At 52.0% G+C, this 21,047-nt stretch overlaps 1 protein-coding gene across 1 annotated transcript in view; it reads right to left on the reverse strand.

Moving 5' to 3' along the window:
• Positions 1 to 333: 333 nt before the first annotated feature.
• The window catches only part of LOC119101680 (uncharacterized), a 23,715-nt gene continuing 3,001 nt past the window's right edge, over positions 334 to 21,047 (reverse strand). Inside the window, exons 2-5 of the mRNA XM_037225093.1 lie at positions 10,739 to 10,877; positions 2,738 to 3,014; positions 1,972 to 2,093; positions 334 to 1,664 (exon numbers count right to left, since the gene is read on the reverse strand). Of these exons, the coding sequence (XP_037080988.1) occupies positions 1,530 to 1,664; positions 1,972 to 2,093; positions 2,738 to 3,014; positions 10,739 to 10,877 (673 nt within the window). The 3' untranslated portion in view covers positions 334 to 1,529. The remainder of the gene's footprint in view (positions 1,665 to 1,971; positions 2,094 to 2,737; positions 3,015 to 10,738; positions 10,878 to 21,047) is intronic.

Genomic DNA, 21,047 nt, shown 5'->3' on the forward strand with positions numbered 1-21,047 from the left:
TTTTGTTCGTACCCCGACTGGCAAGCGGCAGCACCACATGCTGCGTGCCTGGACAAGACTGCTGACTGGACCTGCTGACGTGCCTGGACAAGACTGCTCGCGTCTGATACTCAGGCGCTGCGTTTCGTTTGGATTGGAGAACGGTATGGATGCCATGTCGTTGTTCCCGTCCACATACTTCGAGTTGATCACAGGCTGCACGCCGCCGCTGCCTCGCCAGTCATCCTGTTAGGCCCGAGAGCCCAGACACCAGCAAACACCGCGCGGAATGTCTGATACGGGTGTGAGTGACAACCCCCACCCCCACACCCCCTGCCCCTCCCGAAAGTCGGCGACCGCAACTGAACTCTGAGTGTACGCTTAAGGTCCGTATAGGCCGCACCAGATAAGACCCAGCCCACGCAGAGCACCCCGACGAGCGTCACAGACGCCACTGCTGCGCCGCCCCTCATTCCCACACGGGCTCAAGGGCAGTGAAAAGCGGCGCTTCGGCCCATCTGGACCGCAGCCCAGCCGGCGGGCTCACCCAGGCCCGTCCCAGGTCGGCGAAGTGTGACGACCAACGCGGCGCAATGGGCGGGATGCGCGAGGGACGGTCTGTGCTGCGCGCGATGCCTCGCGGCGGGGCGTACAACGAGCCCGTAACGGGCGCTGGATGGACGTGACGAAGACAGGCCTGATGGCGACGCCGCCTTCTGAAGGGCTCAGCCTGATCCGATCGACCGGACCGGCTCGGACCGGGCTTGCCGGGCTGTCGGGGCGGGCTTTTATTTGGGGGCGCACGGGGGCCGGGGCGGGCCCCAGGCTCGGTCCACCGGCAGAGCTGGACGGGTCGAGTCTGGGTTGCTCAACATAAGTGAGGTGCCAATTCTGGCCCCGTGGTGACGGGTTTGACAGGGCAGGGGGTGCCGGCCGGGGGAGTGTCAGGTGGTGGTCGCCGGCCAGTGGTGGTCGGCGACAGGCGCAGACAACGATAGGGAGCAGGAACATGGAGCCGGAGGAGGGACGTCACACAACGCTATGAGCTGAGTGAAGACCGGTGGCATAGCTTGGACCCGTGCCTGGTGCCAGACTGCGTGACTCGAGACAATCAACACACATCAGACCTCGATATGACTGCATACATTGCAATAGTCTCCCACCGCGACCGTCCGCGCTCCCGAGTCAGATCGCTCACACTCACCTGCTCGCCACCTGCTCACACCTCACCCCAGTCTCACCGAAGGCGCGTGTCATCTCGAATCTATTCTGACGTCACAGGTGTGCCAGCACACAACCTCACTGTCCTCTCTCGCTCGATCTGCCACCTCCGGGCGCTGCTGTGACGTCGTAGGCGCGCGCCAGTCGCCTCTGAGCGGGGTTCGGCCTGAGCAGGGGACCTCAGGCGGAGCCGCCGCCGGCCGGCCGGGGCTCCGCTGTAGTGCCGTCCGCAGACCTCGGGCGGAGCCGCCGCCGGGCCGGCCAGGGCTCCGCTATAGCGCCGTCCGCAGACCTCGGGCGGAGCCGCCGCCGGGCCGGCCGGGGCTCCGCTATAGCGCCGTCCGCACGTCGTAAACGATGGTGGGCTCCTGACCGGAGCGGCTCGGGTACTGCGTCCGGGCGCGTGCGATCACCGACGCCGCGTCGTTGCCCATCCGGTTGCGCTGCTTGTGACTGAAGCTCAGCTGGGTGCAGAAAAGGCAGGCTTTTATCCCTCCGACAGACCCGACAGATTCCGATTATTACGTTACGGGCACGTTTGAAATGGCTAGAAAGATCAGCAGAATTAACACAGTCTTTAACTTTTAATGCTCCTTAATGAGAAAAAACACTGTTTATACACATTACATGTTTATAACTTCCTTACGCAATAATGTAGCGTATAAGAGGTGACGGTAGCGTAGCCGGGCAAGATCCACCTTTCAAAACAGTACGAAATGATTTTACCGATAGGTTCGTTACTTGCACCACACACAAGACAATGGAGCTTACAGGATGCTGGCTGGCGTCCTGGAGCTTGCCCCTGTTCTTGTTTCTCATCCAAGAGGGCAGGCTGCGAGTGCGCATCTCCTCGTCCAGCAGCATGAGGTCGACACGCTCGGGACTGACCTCGCCTGCTGACACCAATATCTCATGTGTGCAGGCTAGATTTCAGCACGCTCTGGATATCGTTCTCTAGCGGCTAGGCTATCTCTCTGTTGAAAGTAGCAACAGTTCGTCGAACTCTATCGGACTCCTATGGAGGCACTGCAAACACGAACTGCAAACATCAAACATGGCTCCTGGAAAAATGACCGCTAAATCTGCAGGCCCCCATGACGTTGGTCTGGCGGGGCAAAGTTTTCTGGCCTCTGCAAACAATTTCTTTAACTTAAGTTTTAGAAGAAAAGTAACGAAAGGTGCAGTCATTCGGCCGCCAAGTGGTAGCCACATCCAATGCCGTATAACTGAGGAAAGCCCGTCCGTACAGAAGACGAGGCCTTGCGGCTGCTCTTGCGGGACTCGAAACCGAGGGGGCTCGGAATAGTCGTCTGACAGCACCTGGCTGCGTTGCAATCCGCTCGCAGAAGGCGTGCAAATATCCAGTATGTCGTACCCAGAGCACGATAGGACGAAAGCTCTAGCAGGGGGGTCAAGCGCACGCTCTGCTGCAGCGCGGCACCGTGCCACCCCGACAACCGGGAGGGGCCGGCGCCGCTGAGTCCAGCCGCGAGGCAGACACCGGGCGGCAAGGGGGAGGGGGGGAGGGGGGGCTGACCTGCGCTCGGTGCGCACGGCCCCACTTCGGCGCTGCTCGCCGCCGCGTAGAACTGCTGCAGGCGCTTCTGCTTTGACGGCAGCGTGCGGTACGCGGTGGCGTCTTGCGCCTCGGCGGCCACCGCCGGCGGCGCGCCCGGCTGACGGCGCCGCTCCAGCGTTGGACTGTAGCCCGAGATGTAGACGACGTTGTCGGTCCAGCGCTGGCCCTCGTGGCCGACACTCGACTCCAGCGGCGGTGGGATGCGACACTTGCCGCTAGGCGGCGCCACCGGCGGCTGCCGAGGAAGCAAGGGGTCAGACGCAGTGCGACGAAGGCAGTGAGCACGTTTATAACTGGTCCCAATGCGACTGCGAGGCGAGGCGGGACAAAGTGCCACAGTCAGCTATTGGGAAGATTGCGGCAGAACTGTGGGGCTTAGTGGAGAGAAGACTGCAGAACTGGGCCCTGTGGACGGCGATGCAAATACGACGCTTACGAGACTAATTTGGTCCGCGCTGAGTTGACTCGGGCTCGGACTAAGGTCATGCATTCATCATGGCTGCCTAATGGGACGAAACGGCAGGGAAATTCAGCCGCAGAAGGGCACGCATGGTTGGCGAGCACCTGTGGAGTTAGGAGTTGGTGCTAAAAGCATACGGTCCCAAAAACTTTGTCCTACGGACACGCTCGATGTCCTTGTAGCAGCTCGCAGGATGTGCAAGATACTGGAAAGCGACTTTTTTATTTTCTGCTACAGCCGCATATGTACACAAACATGCTCTAAAAACGACTAATTGGTTTGGGTTCACGAAAGTGGCCAAATTGAGCTGTCGCTTCGGGTATCAGCAACGACGTTCGATATGAGCTAACAGCGCTGACGCGGAAATCCGGTGCTCCGTCACCTAATATGAACGAAAACTTACATTTGGGCGTGGTACGGCTGGCTGAATTGCCAAATTGTATATGAAATGCACATTATGTGCGGTTACATATAAGCACTGACTGAACTGAAGGACATTACATCGACATATACGCTGGGATGTCGTGGAGAACCTACACTGTACAAAGGTGCGTAATATATGCACGTCGGAAATGGACTAACTTACCGTTGCATAACGTTGCACGTTACTTCACGTTGCATAGCTTATTATTGCAAAATCAAAATATCTATACATTTGTACAAGCATGCCGTTCTTAGTTTTACGCAAGCTTCCATGTTTAAGTGTACCACGAGATAATGCAACTAACAAGCTAACATAACAAACAAGCAACTGCAGGGATGCAGCGACCAACACTGTGATGGCCAAGTAATTTCGTAGGTGTCCAAAGGCGCAGGGTCTTGTATTACTACTTATTTTCATCAGGTGATGATATCGATTGATGCATGTTAGCGACGCAACAGCACTTACGCAGGTAGAGGATATCCTGGACAGTGATGATCTAGGGGTAATGTTTCCGTCCTGCAAGGGCGGGTGGAAGGCACACTTTGAGAAGCTCGGTTATAGTGAAATAAGGGCAAGCCAAGATGAATGTGACGAGAGGCAGCATCACACTTGTGTCAACTCTGCAACATCAAGCGGCCTTAAAGGACCGCTGCAGTCGACGCGCCCTTAAAAACCCCATTTATTAATATTGGATGTTGAAACTGGCGTAAATCCTAGAAACGAAGTCCTACGGCCTCGGAACCAGCCAATCACTGGCGCTCGCTTTGAGCAAAACTTATCACGAAACTGTGCGTTGCAGCAGAAGTAAAGTGTTCCAATGCCACGCCGTCCGGCCCACCGACATAGTTCGACTGACTGACTGTATGGCCAGGCCGCTGGGAGGTCTTCTGGAAGTGAAGCCGCCCCACGGTCTGTATGGCCAGGCCGCTGGGAGGTCTTCTGGAAGTGAAGCCGCCCCACGGTCTGTATGGCCAGGCCGCTGGGAGGTCTTCTGGGAGTGAAGCCGCCCCACGGTCTGTATGGCCAGGCCGCTGGGAGGTCTTCTGGGAGTGAAGCCGCCCCACGGTCTGTATGGCCAGGCCGCTGGGAGGTCTTCTGGGAGTGAAGCCGCCCCACGGTCTGTATGGCCAGGCCGCTGGGAGGTCTTCTGGGAGTGAAGCCGCCCCACGGTCTGTATGGCCAGGCCGCTGGGAGGTCTTCTGGGAGTGAAGCCGCCCCACGGTACCGAGCCCTGCGTCACGATCACACCACGTCTGCGTCGCTCGAACGCTTACTCTGTGGAGCCAAATACGCCACGGGGACGTGGGGATGTGCCACAAACACATTGGGTACCACACCCAAGAATAGAGCTGGCTAAGAGATTGTGCGGACCCGGAGCTCCGGTCACGTGGAGCCAGACATCGGCGGTCCTGCGCGTCTGCCCCATCATGACCGTGCGGCGTGCAGGGATGCACAGGGCTAAACTGCAACATTGCAGAATCTTAATTGCATTTCTTGTATGAGGCCTGCAGAATGATTGGCAATTCATTTAATGAGGTGCGGAATAGATATCACATTGGGTTGCAGAATGTTCTGATTTCGCAGTCCGATCTGTTACAGTGGACCAGTTTTTCTGGTTAGCGTTGTTTCGGTGCAGATCAAAGGCATTGCAAAGATGATTGCATCGCGAAACCCAGTCGATTTTTCTGGGAAGGAACAAGCACCGCATCGCAGTGGTAGTTAATGGGAAATATCTGGGGTTGCATCGCAGTCTTTTTCAAAAGGATGCCACCTATTTCTGAAGATATGGTTATTCAACGTTTGTGCTGCAAGGAATGTTTTACTTCGTAAACAAAATGGGTTGTTTTGGTCCTGCAATGAATAGATGTCCCCAAAAAATCGCAACATATCTGCTTACATTACTATTTTTGGAAGCTTTTGGTCCCATTTTCCCTAAATAGATGTCGTATAACCCTTCTAAAGTTACGTTTATGATGTAGATTACACACAGTGTTGTTATTAGGCTAGCAGGTGTTTTTTCGTTTCCCCATTGCAATAAAAGGGCATAGCTCACCAGCCTAGGGCTACATGTTGAGCCCACATATTTTAATTCTTATTGCTGTTCTATAAGGAAATGCAGTAGATGGCTAACATCTATACACACACCACATCTGATGCACGCAAGATAGCATTGGTGTCGAATGCTTCACTAAAGTGGGTACGACCAAAGCTGCAGATTTGTGCTGACCAGTTGAGGATATTACACGACCTTTTTGCACTGCGACCAAGTGTTCAGCCCACGCGATCATTACGTAACATTTGTGACGTTGGGCCGGTAGCGTGATCTTTAACGGGAGCTGCATCTGTATTGCACACAGGTATGCTCGAATGGGCATACTGCTCGCTTGGCCTTCGATGAAAGCATGTGCTCAGATTGCAGCAGTGGAACACTATTCTTAAGCCCAATTTTAACAATAAAAACTATCATATTTGGGTTCCAATAATGGCATGTTATGCCACTTACCGAGAGAACAAATGCGAGAAAAATCGTTGCAACTTGCAAATATACATGCCTGTATCTTCTCATCTATAAATCGTGATCCTCTCGCACTCGAACCGTGCAAACCTCGCATTAAGTTTCTTACGCTCCAAATGGTGCGGATCAAATGTAGGTACTACAGAACGCAATAATGTATTTCGTGATAGCTGGTAATTAGTGAGGAGCATAATATTTGAAGTGACGCAAACCACGCATCTGCAGAATACACAACTAGGTTTGCTCCGCTGGCTCCAGTGAGAGCAGTGGTGGCTCCACTATCACTGCGCCACCGCACACACGCGTATGCGGCGGCAGGCGAAGTCTCTCCCTCTCTATCTCTCTCTCTCATAGATAGATAGATAGATATCGCTCGAGAGATCGAGAGAGAGATATGATAGATATAGATAGAGGAGGTCTCTTATCTCTCCTTCTCTCTATCTATATAGCTCTGATTCTAGAGTCTCTCTCGATCTCTTCTTCTCTCTCTCTATCTCTCTCTATCTCTGCTATATCTCTCTCTCTCTCTCTCTCTTCTCTCTCTCGTGACCGAGCTGTCAACCCTCTGGGTACCTGATCCCGGGGACGGCTACGCCTCAGATGGCCCGATCCACCCAGCGCATATTCACCGCCCGTGCCTTTCCCCGTATTTACCCGATTTACATGTCCTCCCCTTCCCCCTCCGGAACAGTCAGGACAGTCGTCGTTCCCCGTGCACATTCCACTGGTTCTGCCCCCGCTCTCCTTCTTGTCCCCTCCCCCTCGGCGTGGCGAAGGTTGTATCGGGGCAGAGGATTGGAGGAGACAGGACCAGGAGCACCCGGACGGAACAGGAGCAGGGTTCGCAAGGGACTTAATGTGGAATGGTCAACTTACAATGGTGTTCGGCCGGGGTATCACCCATGCGAAATTTGCACCCGGTATCATTTTTTTGTTTTTCTTTTTGGGGGGGGAGGGTAATAATGCGACGATATCTTATGACATCAATTTTAAATAAATGCTCTTTGGAAGAAGAGCTATCAATCAAAGTTTTAAACAACCCGTAAGTGTGTGGATGAAGAAAAATCTACCTGTTTTGTTCCGATGCTGCACGCATCACACAATGCAATGAAAAAAGTCGTTGCGTGACGGGCATTGCTGGGAAGTCCGGAACGTTTGGCTGGGGCATCGGAGTGGGGTTTAGAAGACCTTGTCCACCCGCCCTTGTTTATTCATTAACGGTTAGGCCCAGGTTTTCTTGACTTCGCATCGCGCGAGTGAAAGGCCCAGACGCATGAGCCCAGGATGTCATACCCATCACGTCGAAAAGTTAAGGGGTGAATATGATGTGTGTCTCTTCGAGGGTATGCCAAAAACAAAACTCAATAGGTAAACCGTCAGCAATCATGGCTCAAGCCCTGCTTTGTTGACAAACTATGGTTTGGGTGCGGGAAGAAGATGGTAAGCATGGATGCCGCAAAATGGTTGATGAAAAATGATTGCGAAGACAGGTTTGGCTAACACCAAGAATACCTTCATTTTCCGGTTGTTTGTAATGAAAGTTAAGAATGCTTATTATTGGTTTTTGTGCTCATGCGTATAGAATATAATTTAACTCTAAAAATGTTCAGAAGTTAATCTGAACAGCCATTCTTCTTGAATGGGCTGGCAAGAGATGCTGTGGGCCCGAAAACAGCTGTTGGTAGACAGCCCAGCGCGCTTTTTGACCTCTGCTCGTTACCTGGAACCTTTAAATGGGATTAATGCGGGGCCAAAATGTGCGACTTGGAACAGTACCTACGCTAATCATGTTATGCAATAAACGCAAGACATGGCTCCAACGCATGACAATGGGTGTCCAGTCCCGTATGTGCCCTTCATAACCGTGGGCAATGCAGAGCAGCGGGCGCGGCAAACTGACCTCTGCCCTCATATTCCGGATGAGAGTACAGGCCGCGCCGCGCCATCTATCGATTTACGCGCCAACAAAGCAACTTTGGCAGCACTGTGACGAGCGCCAACAAAGAGATAAGCCATCCGCCTCTCGCCCGGCTGCCATATGGGGCAAATGGCTGGTGAAACGTAAAAAGTATCCAGGCTGAACGCTTTCCGATTAGCTACACGAACGCCACCGAAGAGGAATCGCCAGCACCAAGGCCACCTGGGTAATGCGTTTACCCAGAGTAATATGATTATGCCGGTCAAGTTAGCGCCGTACTTCTTTCGTAAACTCACCTTCGCTGGCTGCATTACCGCGAGTGCTTGTTTTTGCCCTCGGCTTCGTTTTCCGGCGAGGTTATTCGTTGCCAAGCGACGGAGCCTTTATTTGTTTCCGCGGGACTGTTGCCGCTCCGACAGAGGGGCGATGTATCCACCCGGCAGCAAGTCAGCGAGAAGTGAAACGCAGGGCAGGATGTGGCATAACATCCTCTTGTAATTTCCACCTTTCTTTTGTATCGCCTGTTTTACTTTCATCTGTAACAACTTTGCAAAAGCTTTTGGCCTCTGATCGAGTGACCACGCAGTTCGGACAGCGCAGCTCATGATTTCTTGTCTGCGCTTCTAGAGATAAGCCATTAGGCACGTGGCCGTGGTCTTCTCGGGTTACAGACGCTGAAGTGAGATGTGGTTCATTGGTTGTAAGGCGGAGGCTACCAGCGTCTAGTTTGTATTTGTGGTTACATCAATGACAAGTGGTTTTAATGATGCGGTAATTGGGGATTTTACCGAGATTCTTTATACACAACCTCCAAAGGTCACGGGCGCCATACCAAACTACAGGGCCACTGAGTGAGACCTCAGAGTCCCTTCAATATACGTCAAGTTCCATCCCAAGCATCAAACGTCCTGGGATCCGCCAGGCCTTCCACTGCAAATGGCCATCTATTCCGGTGGAGACGGGCTCTTAGTGTGGCTACCTGTAATGTGAGTAAGCGAGGCTGGTTTCGAGCTAATAGCTGAGTTGGTAGCCGGCTAGCGGACTTTCCGCCGATCGACTGGCTAGCCGCAGGGGACGGCCGTGGGGAGTTCGGCGAGCTGTTGAAAAATCTGTGGCGTGCTGAAGCTCACTCCATTAGCGCTTCTATGCATATACTGCAATTATAGGATTTAACGATTTCGTATGATTGAAACACATGCACGCCACCATTGATCCTATCGGAGAGCCCCTAGACGTAACCGAGAGAAAACTCGAGGCTGGTGGAAAACTAACTGTATGTGTAGGAGAAAAGTGATTACTTCTATACGTGATGAAGGTAATTTTTCTACATTATTCAATTTTTTAAAATATTTATTTTTTTTTATTTTATTTTATGCATACACATAATTTATACATATTTCTTATTTTATACATATTTAAAAGCGTTACGAAATGCTACCCAGGCGATCATGCGGCTGGGCATAGCCGTCACTGGGGTTGATGGAGTCCGGACTGCAGTACCTTTCAAGCAGATTTGGCGATTTTCGTGTTATGACCATAGGAACTGGCATCAAAACATAACGGACCTCGGCAATACGCAAGGCGGGGTTACGCTCATCGCCATGGGGATGACCATCACGGAGGGCGGTGAGTTCAAAACTCGCACACCGGTAACTTTTATGCTGATTGGTCTATTTTTGAGTTTTGATTAGGTAAAATTGCGCCGTAACAGAGAAAGACACCAGTGATATTTAGGCGTGGTTATGTTTACGCGAGCAGCCCTCCAGCTACTTCATTGTCTGGCAAGACGATGAGAAGTTTCATGAGGACCTGGCGAACCGCAGGAAATTTGTCGAAATGTTGGACTTTGTTCTTGGAATCTTTGAATGATAGCTCTTAATTTATCGGTAGATTAAATCTAGAAAATTGACGATGCATGTGTATTCCACACCAGAAGTAAAACGAATTCTGAGACCCGGCATTATGTATTATCAGCATTAGTCATTATCAGTCAGCCATGGTCCTAAAATCTGGATGCCGGCTGGCCGATGGTGCCGGGTCGGTGGCTGGGCGACCTAAAAACCGGCTAGCCGCAACCAGCCTGGGTGTGAGACCGCCTGCTGGGTTCCAGTCAGTCATGGCTGACCAAAACGGCTCTTATTCAGACCGAACCATAACTAAGGCCTATGCAGGCTGCGCGTGGATGTCTGTGAAATCAGCGATTTCGACCATAGGTGCTTGCAACAGTACTGAGATTTCCTCCCGTGGCTGAGTCTGGCGGAGGGTGGACGTCGACAGCTGCTTCTGCCGCGTTCGAGCCCGGCGGTGGGAGACAGGACGCCAGTGGGTTTACCTTATGTGTCTGAGCCATGAGGTGGAAGCCTGTGGTTCCAGTGGCATTTCCTGTCGCGTTTGAGCTAAGCGGGAAGAGCATGTGATGCCAGCATTACATGATGCGTTCAAGACAGAGAGCATCACTAGGCGATGGGGGCCCGTGATGCCAGCGACATTACCTGCTGCATTCGAGACGTCCGGTGAGAGCCTGCGGTGCCAGCGGGATTACCTGTTGCATTCGAGACATCCGGTGAGAGCCTGCGATGCCAGCGGGATTACCTGCTGCATTCGAGACATCCGGTGAGAGCCTGCGATGCCAGCTGGATTACCTGCTGTGTTCGAGTCAGACGGTGGACGTCGGCGGTGGCTGGCGGCGGTTGGGGTGATGACGGTTGGCCAGCCCGCTGGTAATATATCGGCAGCCCTGAGCCACGAATGCCCTCCGTGCACAGCTTCAGGCATCCCGAACTGGAAAAACGGCAGATTCTAATATAACAAGGCGGACAAAGCTAAATAACAAAGATCAGGAACCCCGATGTCAGATTCCATAAATGCTAGCCTTGTCACACTGCACTCGATAGATATTTTGCAGGAGCATAGGCCGTTAACAAGCAATATTCTGTGGCATCAAAGGCTCCCGCCACGTGAGGCAACATCAGTCACAGCTCGACTCAGCAGGCATGTAAACGTTTGAAGAGAGCCCGAACGAGCTGGTAAAAATGTAATGAAGGCATGGTACAGAACAGCGATTTTGTAAAAACTTCTTAAAAAGAGAAACCTGGTTTCCGCGTCGAACGAACGAAGCTTCGCCATCGGCGGATGGAGTGCTCTTAGCTGATATTTCACGATTAACGACTTTTTCTGTTCATGCATAGTTTGAATCTAACGCACATTAATGCAAGTTAACTCTTGCGGTTGATTCGTAAGACTGGGTCTAGTGCGTCGACTCTCATTTCGTCGCCTCTGATTAGTTTTCCTTTGTCCGCATGGAGTTCAGTAGGTGGAGGTTAAAGCGCGCCACTTCGTAATGCCTGTGGCAACTTGAGGTAACCTTAGGCTACCCACCGCCAACGTCCTAGCTTTTAAAAACATCATAGAAAAGCTTTCGCAGTTGATCGATTCTTAGATTTGGAGGGCAGCAATCCTTAAAGGTGTCAATATTTTGAACTGCATCCAAATGGATACCAAACGAATCCTCGCAAGGATAGTGGCATGACGGTTGCATACGAATGTGGTGTAAAATCATCTGACCTTTTTATTAGCCCCATCCGAGCTCATTTTGACCTTTGTCCTTTGTTTACCTCGACCAGGAGAGCAGAAAGTGTCAAGCCATGTGAAATAAAAATCGATGCAGCAAGGAGACATTCACACCACATAATCATTACGTAAAAGGGTCGTTACGGACACATATTATACGTCACTGCACAACGAAGCGGGTCCAGGGCACGACGCTTATCGAGGCACTGATGTCTTGCCGACGGGCTTCCACCCTCCGTAGAAGACACTGCAGCTGATCCTGTCACCGGCTGCAATGCCTGCCAAGATCTCAATCATTTGCTCACCCTCCCTGCGAAATCGTGTGTAACGTTTTCACACCCCTCAAAATCAAGATAAAATGGATAGTCGTTGTTGGATTTCAACGCATCAATTGGCTTGATTAGCCAACAGCTAGTTTCGATCTGAATAAGCTGGAATATCAGCCAACAGGACCCATAAACCAGATTAATTAATTCTCTCTGAGTTGACGAATGGCGCACCATCCTCAGACTAATTCGCCGCCGGCATAGAGAAAGGCGCCAAAGCTATTGCTATTTTTTAATCATGGCTGATGTCACCAGACAGAACGCGACTGTCTCGGACCTCCAATAGGTCAAGTGCAGATGCGCCACGGCCAACACTCCTTCAACCACGTTGTTGTTGACCACGCAGTGGGTCTTGGCACGGCTTCAGGTCCTGCCTAGGCGCGTTAGGGGACATCGGGGCGGACAGCCATCCGGATACACTGCCCGCTGACGACCCTAGAACGGACCTGAGGCTGTACCCAAGCCTGCTGCACTACCGAACGGTTAAGAGGCTCCTCGTTGGAACAGCGCTAGCCGTCATGTGCCGCCATTGGACATATGTGAAGCCCCAGATGGTCGAGTTCGTCTGGTTTCGGGTGACGTCAGCGCTAATGAAAAAGCAGCCATAGTTTTGATGTTGTTGCCTTTACCAGCAACGAAGGATTTTGATGGTGCTGCACCGTTCGTCTCCTAAGATACGGAACGGGTCGGATCTGGTAGACCTCTCCTGGCTGGTATTCCAGCTCAAGAGGATCGATGTTGGATCCAAGGATCGACCGTCGGCCAGGCATGCCAATCGATGAATTGGTAGCCAACGACGGCTGTCCGTTTCATCGTGATTTTGGGCGGTGTGCAAAAGTTACAAGTGATTTTGCAGAGAAAGGTGTATCGCTTATTAACATCTCCGCAGGCACTTCAACCGGCGGCGGTCGGCTGCGGGGCTTGTGCAGCAGACGGGAGCTCACCGGAAGAAGATCGGCACTTTCAGAAAGCGTGCACTAGATACACATGAGCAGGGACGAACGACTCCAGATGTGTTCATTATAGTGTTTCGATGCATTAGTGATGTACCGCCAAGGCCTGTTTTGCAGACATGTTGTCATTCTACATGACTCGATTATTCTATTTTCTTGGTGAAACAGAGGATAGATTAGTGAAAGATTGGTCAGATGGGGTTAAAGAGGAGTAAAATGGCCTCCCACCACTTTACATCCGATTCATTAAGTAATGCAAGGATTTGTTTGACACCTATACCAACGCTACTAAAATGTTCTCATATTTAAGCATTGCTGCTCCCTCCCTACCCTACCCGCCTTCGTCGATGTAAGGATCGGAAATGTGGAAATGGCATGATAAGAGAGTGGTAAGGGCTTTGTTTTAAGTGCTCAAGTCGATGTTTATGTCATTATTACGCACTGCCGACGGCCTCAGGTAATAACGGCTCAAAACTACCAAACCTTAAGCTCTTTTTTAGGACCTTCTAGGCATATACGAATTTTTGACAAAGATAGCACCATCGACCTCGTCTTGAATTGGGGAACCAGAACAGCCCTATGGAGCTACGCTTTTCCAAAAGTATTGTTTGGGTAGGCCCTAACACGCATGCTGGGTTTCGGACTTGTTGTGGCCCAAGTTCAAAACCACTGCGCCTTTGATGGCACCCCCCAGTGACCATTCATGCAGTTTTCTCTACTGATGAAAATTATTGTGAATGTAATTAGCTATTTTGAGTTCCCTTTGCAAAACGTGCAGCATTTTATAATTACCTCCTTTGAATGCAAAGCTGGTTTCAAAGCACACTAACTTAAGTATTTTTTTTTTGTTTTACTTTATTTGAACGAGGAACCGTTCCATCAATTCCAATATTGACGGTTCCAAGGCGAACGCTCTGCTCAACAGCGTCTCGATCATGCGTCATCGAGCGACAGGCGTGGGGTGGCCGGCTGCGTCGGAACGGCCGCCACTGCCGGCGGCCAGCCAGCGGCGCCAGGCCCAGCTGGCGTCCACCCCCAGCGCGCGCGTCGCAGCTCGTCCGCCCAGCTCGGGCCAGCCCGTGTCTCCAGAGGCCGCGTCAGGCCGGAGGACACCGTTCCACCATTTGGCGACAACGTGCGCCATCGCGCGGACGCGTGAAATGGCCTCCGGCGGGACGCAGCGCTGATGCAATATCGGCTGGCCCGGACGCAAAGAGCTCTCCATTTGGACGCAAAAAGGGCGGAGGCGGCTCGGCGATGTGTGGACAGGTGCGTCCGCGAGCGCTAGCCGGCGAAGCGTCGACACGCGCACAATCCCTCCCAGCACGGCGAGCGTCATCCAGTCATTTGATCGACAGAGGGAAAGACGCGGGAAGTGTCCGCCGCCGCTGAATAGCTCTGTTCTCCACACTGGATGTCATCACACCCCGCCCTCGCACTGTCGTGTCTCATGTTCACATGGTCAGCAGGCCTATTGCGAGCTCGTGCTGGTGGACTGACAAGGGGGAGCCGAGCCGGCGCGGTCATCCGGTAAAGTGTTCGGGACCCAGATATTTTACGAGGCAAACTTGGGCACCCCACATAAACCTTATGAGACGAGAGATAACACAAGTAAAACCGTAATGGCAGATCTGACCTGCATACGGTTACGGTTAATGCTTAATCTTTGTTCGTGAACTATCGTGGTATACGCGACCAAAAACTGCAGCGTCTGGCGCACACATGACCTGACATTGGCGACGTCGACCGTGCGGCTCACCCCGGACGGGTCACCGGTAGACGACAATACATGAGCGCGAGCACCAAGTAACACCTCGCGCAGTTTTGCGAGCGCCAAATCATGTCGTGTGACAGTGGATGGCCTACAATTTTCGCCGGATCGTCAGCCCTCTAGAGTATAGGGTTACTGTACTCAACGAGGACGCACTGCGTGATGAAACACGCGATCAAAAGATGATATGAACAGTCCGGCGCTTGCAGGGATTCCGTTCAGCCTCCAGTTCCGGTGATGTTGAATAAAGAAACAATCAATCATAAGCAAGTGTACGTTCTGTAGAAGAGCAGGGAGGATGTGTTGACGTGCTGCGCATGGTCGTGACGTGACCGCGCGGTGCAGACTTTTGCCTGTTTCCGTCCCAGAAATACGACTGCTAAGATGGGAATGGAGCTCTCTTGCTGATGTGTCTCTGGCCCAGGTTTCTGCGCCTGTCACTCGCTGCGTGACGAAACCAGCGGAGTAACCAGCGAACTAGCGACAGCATTTTCTCCAGATTCAATGGCTGTTTAAAATCTAACTGCTTCCGGGCACCAGCTTAACAAGTAACACCCGAATTGATGAGACTCGTTTACTTTTGCTTGACGGTCCATTGGCTGCCTTTTAGTCCATTTCCGTATCCGTCATTTGTCAGTTAAGCGCATTCATTTTTATCTATTTTGATCTAACGAAATCTAACGATATCACTCCGTAATATCGTTAGATTTCCTGACCGTGTTCAGCCCATTAGAGTTCTGGCTAGTGAAGTTATTTTAGAAACTCATTCTAAGTGGTTTTACTGCAACATTACGGAATCTTATCGCACATACACAGACCCAACCACCCAAACTCGATTCCAAAGCGCGTCGGATGAATGCTTCCGGTCTTTTTACAGACAGACCCACATCCGGAAATATATCTCTGTCTTGTCGTACAATGCTACGACACGGCCGGTCGTGTCCGACCGATTTTTTGTCGATTTGTCATGACCACAGCGCCAGCCAAACCTTCCATGCCAGTCAAGTAAAAATGTCGATTTGGCCGTTCATGCGCACTTTCAGGAACTCTGATCCAGTATCCACTCTCCACTGTCCAGTGATTGCGAGCCGTTCCCGAGAGAGTAGGGAGGTGGCAGTCTTGTAAAGTTGTTTAAGTATCTGCCAAACTTGGACGTCCATATGACCGAATGGCATTTGGGAGTAGTTCTGGAAACGTGCTCCCGAGAAGAGGGCCTAAATTCGTGGTAGGCAGAGCTGTTCCGCCGTCACCTCAAAGGACATGGCCATGAACCTGATGGAACAAGGCAAGAAAACAGTGCAATGCAAACGTCGCACTCGACTTTGGACTTGCGATACTGTTGTAAGGCGCAGACGATATCTGGCAGGGCCCTGTCCAGCTTGGCCATCTACTCATCCATCATCAGCAGTACCCGGCCGATGGCGTCAAGACCTGACAGCTGCTGTCTGCATGAGCTGCGGGCAGCTGTGGCGCGGGCGAGCACCGACGGCCGCCCTAGACCGGTGCCTGTTCTTAGGGTCGGCTCACTTAACGGCCGGCTAACAATCTTGTACATCCCCGGGGACATGGAGGGTCTCCTTCTGTGTGGAAGGTCTTCTTTTAAAGCTTCTGATGGGGGATAAGTTAGGACTTCCCCCAATGCTTATTACATAATGTCTGAAGGGCCATGGATAGGGCGGGCCTCCACGCCTCAGTCTATTACGGGAAGCTCTGCCCGTGCGTTCAGGTCAACGCTCGCCAGTGTGATCTGGATGATGGTGGGACTGTAGCCGCGTCCTCTCGGTGCGTCATTTTCGAGCCCGTCTGATGTGTCGGCCGTGGCGTATCGACCGCCGCGCCCCTCGAGCTGCGCCCCCGCCCGGCGACAGCGCGCCCGACTGAGTCCCGCCCCGGCGGGGGCTCGTCCCCTCGGTGGCTGGGGCCGGGCGGCCGCCACGCGCGGCTCGCTGACTCCGCACCGCGCGCCGGCCGAATCATCTGGCGTCCATCTTTTTGTCGAAGGCTTTCTTTTTGCACAACGATAGTCGTGCAATGCTGCTATGCCTAATATGCTGTCATAATGGAAGTACCAGTGCCTGGTGTCTGGCATTAGCCTGCCGGTGGGACCCTTCTCAAGGTATTGGATCACAGCAAAACTACCTTCATTTTGTCTACGGTGTTCAGACGATCTAGTGGCAAAATCAGTTTGCAGTCCCGGCAAGTCACGAATACCGTTCAAATGATCGCTGCTGCGCCGCTTCGCCCCAACGTCATGGACTACACGCTGCCATAATTAGAATACCACCTAGTAATATTCGTCACCAACTGGGTTCCCAACAAGGCAAAATGTTGGCACAGCTATTATAGCGTAATATGAAAGAGAAGAAAAGACAGCAGAAAAAGACAACACAAAAAACACTAAATACAGAAAGTGTGGCCCAACTTCCTACTCCTAACAATTAGAAACTTCTTGCGGGCAGGTTCCAACGCCCACATTTTGCAGAGTTTCTCGCCACAGAGGACTGTTACTAGAAAAAAGGCACGTAATGAGGAAGGAGTGTGTCACAACTTTTCACATATTCAACTAATCAGCAAGCTTCCTCGTGCAGCTTGGAACGAATGAGGTGGCGGCAGATTCCACCTGTGAGGGGCGGTCTCCAGATGAGAGCTACCAGCTGTCGCCACGTACATGGGGTCCAAATCTGAGTCAACAGAAACGCGCGCCTTAGGCAACCGACACCAACGGGCGTGATAAATGCGCTGGAAAGCTCATTCGCATGATAATTTGACAGGCGGAGCTCTTCCGATGTGGCAGTCATGCGCAAATGCCACAGAGAGTGTGGCTGAAGAATGGGTCTTTATGAGTCTGGTCGGACTGGACAAGTTTAATCGACGAAATCGCTGAGTCCTTTGCTTTGTTTTGGTGAGAGCGGTCAAAGTATGGTAAAATAAGTACATATTCCGGGTGGACATCGGGTCACAACACACGGGGCTACACTCCTGCCCATCTTCTCATCGCCCAATCATCGTCGGTTCAGGCTACAGCGTCATGTTCTCGAGCTGGGCTTCGAAAGATATGGCATCGGCCACTTTCCCGTCAATCACATCGCGCACCAATGGGTCGGGTAGTTTTGGGATCAGTTAGTGGGCTGTAGCTGCTGCACTCGCCTGTGCGGTGCACTAGGATTCACGTCTTTCTCTGCTCTGGCTGACGACTGTTGACGGCGCCCCTTAAACGCCCCAATACGGGCGAGTTTAGGTTGAGCACGAGAGCGCATAGCCATCCGCACACAACCGAACCACGCTTTTGCCAATGCGGCTATTCGTTTTCCATCCGTCATTATCCCTTAGTCCGATATATCGATGCGATGTTTGGGTTCTCGGCAGTCGAACTGGATTTACACCAAGTTCTTCAGCTTTTCTTTCAATTTGAAGATGCTCCGTTTGTAATGTTCATCGGACGAGGAGGAAAATCTTGGCGATAATGCAGCACTTCAAAAAGGCCTGTGGATCAGGCAGCTCACGTGCAGGTGCCTGGTCAATTCACGCAGCACAACTTTCAAGGAACTGCCTTTTCTGTTGCTGAATGCTGCATAAACTGCGACCGAGGGGATGCAAAGACATTGGCGTCTAGGGAGCGTGCCGTCTGGACTAGATCATTGGAAGTTAAAAACTTTAACCAACAGACTCATTCGGCCTCCGGCCTCGCTCGTAAAATCATCCTTCAGGCGGCCCAATCTCTTTCGCAAGAGCATTGTAAGAGAGGCGAGTGTCGCATTGTGTACTCTATTATGCAGGGTTTTAGTGATGCGTTATAGACGCAAAAACGCAACAAAGGGCGCGTGGTCTTCAATGCCAGGTCTTCGGAATTTGCTTGAGTTGAAAGCCATCCGTCGGCATGAACTTTTCTATGTCTTTGAGGGAAAAATAAACTTTGTAAGTTTTGTGGCCAACTGGATCATCAAAAACATCAGCCATCAAAGCGAAAATCAAAGGGGTGTCTTTACGGTTTTTCGGTAATAGAACGCTGCAAATCCCTGATTATTGTGTGCAATCTTTTTCTCAAAAATATTGGGAAGTGAACTTCAAACACTTATAAACGCTTACAAGCCCCTGCAGTCCTTGTCTGTCGCACAAATGGATTGCGTTTTCGTATGCCGTACACCTGACGGTTCGACATGGATCTGATGGGTCTGGTGGTCGATTGGTTACGATTGGCCGGTCGAATTCCCTTTTTCGTGGCTTTGGAGACTGAAGGATATTTTAAGGGTATTTGAACTAAGCGATGCGCCCACTGGCGATTTGACTTCAACTGCCTACGCGTAGGCCCCCATCTCCGATAAGCCTCCCGTTGGCTTTATGACCGCCATTTGGACCGCAGTTGCCAGCTCGCACGTCTCATCGAAACTCAATGGAATTTCCAGAGCTTCCGGATGCACTGCGGAGCCTGCTGGCCTTTCGCATTTGGCGGCATCTCCCCTCACATTCGAGAGCGTTCGAGATGCGTTGCCGCTTTGACCGACGCGTGTGACGGTGTTTGATGTCCCGGACCCTCTGCCAGTCTGCAGCCTATTGAGCAGCATAATCCGCCCAGAAGTTGGCTTGCCAGACGGCTGTCGTGCCGAAGGCCAATACTGCTCGGCGATAGAGAGCGGGCTCCACGTTTAATGTCAGTTGCCAGCTGCCACATGGCGGCTGACTGCCACTGCACTTCCCCGCCAGGCTGCGCGCACTGGAGCTGGTGCACCTGCACGTCCGACGTCTGCCGTGGGCGGCGCAGTGTGGACCGTGCGTGGCTCGACGACCGTGCGCCGTCCGCTGCATCCCCACCCCCTGTCCCACACGCCGACGCCAGCGTGCGGCCGTCGCTCGCGAGCCTGAGCTCGTGCGTTATCTGGGCCACGCAGCAGCGCCTGCACCTGCCGCTCGCCTACTCCGTGCAGCCGAGCCACCGGGGCCGTGACAACAGTGTGACAGTACTGGGACACAACACGTCACCGCGGGCCGTGACAACAGTGTGACAGTACCGGGACACAACACGTCACCGCGGGCCGTGACAACAGTGTGACAGTACTGGGACACAACACGTCACCGCGGGCCGTGACAACAGTGTGACAGTACTGGGACACAGCACGTCACCGCGGGCCCGCCGCCTGCACCATACGCTGCCAGTGGGCAGCATGGCAACTTTTCTATTGGTGGGAAATGCGCAATGACCGTCGCAACACAAATGGAGAACAGAATGAGGGCGCTTCGCCGGAAAAAAGCGGAGATTCGTCTGGATATTTTCTGGCCGGATTAGTCGCTACGTGGCAAACAGCTGGGTAGCTAATAATAAGCTCAGATGTTACGCTAAGCTCAGAGGTAGTAGTTTAAACTTCAAACCCCAGAAACCATTCCCTTCTTTCACTTCATTCGAATGGCGATCAAGACTTTCTGTAGATTGTTCATAGCCGTAGGACATTCTGTTGACTTGTTTGAAGCAACATCGATGGCAAAAATAAACTCTGTTACACAAGTTTCAACTGCGTCTTTGAATTCTTGGCTGATCTCACAGGGCCACCTGTTATTAGTCATTAGGCATGGCCAGGTATTTTTGCGATCCAAGATAAACCCGAGGCTATTGCTGGCGATCGTCACAGGGATCAAACAAGCCGAAAAAATTCCGTAAAGTTGACCCGTATATATATATATATGTATATTTATATATATATATATATATATATATATATATATATTAAAACATTTCATCATACTTGCGCGGCGTTGCTATCATGCCGCGATATTTTTGTTGATTGGATGGCGTTTCAACCGTCGAGTAAAGGGCACAACCGGTGGTGCTTGACACGGCATTGCTTTGTAAATCTCATGTGCACAGGAGGCAAGACAACGGTTTCCCATCTCAGTGCGGGTAATGTTGAGTAATGTGTCCGGAACGCACGCCCCCAATGCACGTCGCTGTAAGGCTAATAGCTGCTCGAGGCGTCGCGCGGAGGAAGAACCCGCCGCATGAATGTCAACGTGGCCGGAAACAGCCGGTGGTTAAACTGAAAATGAAGCCCAACTAGGCGGGCTGGAAATAGCAAGGTATTCAGTTTGATGCTCGTGCTGTTCGTGGACACTATGGAATGTGTAGGTTCTTCCTCTGACGTGCAGGCATGTTCATTAATGCCGACGGATCCCCCGTTGCTTACATTTTTCGTTGCCTTGCGTGTTGTGTGGTGTGTGTGTGTGTGTGGTGTGGTGTGTGTGTGTGTGTGGTGTGTGTGTGGTGTGTGTGTGTGTGTGTGTGTGTGTGTGTGTGTGTGTGTGTGTGTGTGTGTGGTGTGTGTGTGTGTGTGTGTGTGGTGTG

Source organism: Pollicipes pollicipes, unplaced genomic scaffold, assembly GCF_011947565.3.
Source record: "Pollicipes pollicipes isolate AB1234 unplaced genomic scaffold, Ppol_2.1 Scaffold_4881;HRSCAF=5763_pilon_pilon_pilon, whole genome shotgun sequence".
NCBI lineage: Eukaryota > Metazoa > Arthropoda > Thecostraca > Pollicipedomorpha > Pollicipedidae > Pollicipes > Pollicipes pollicipes.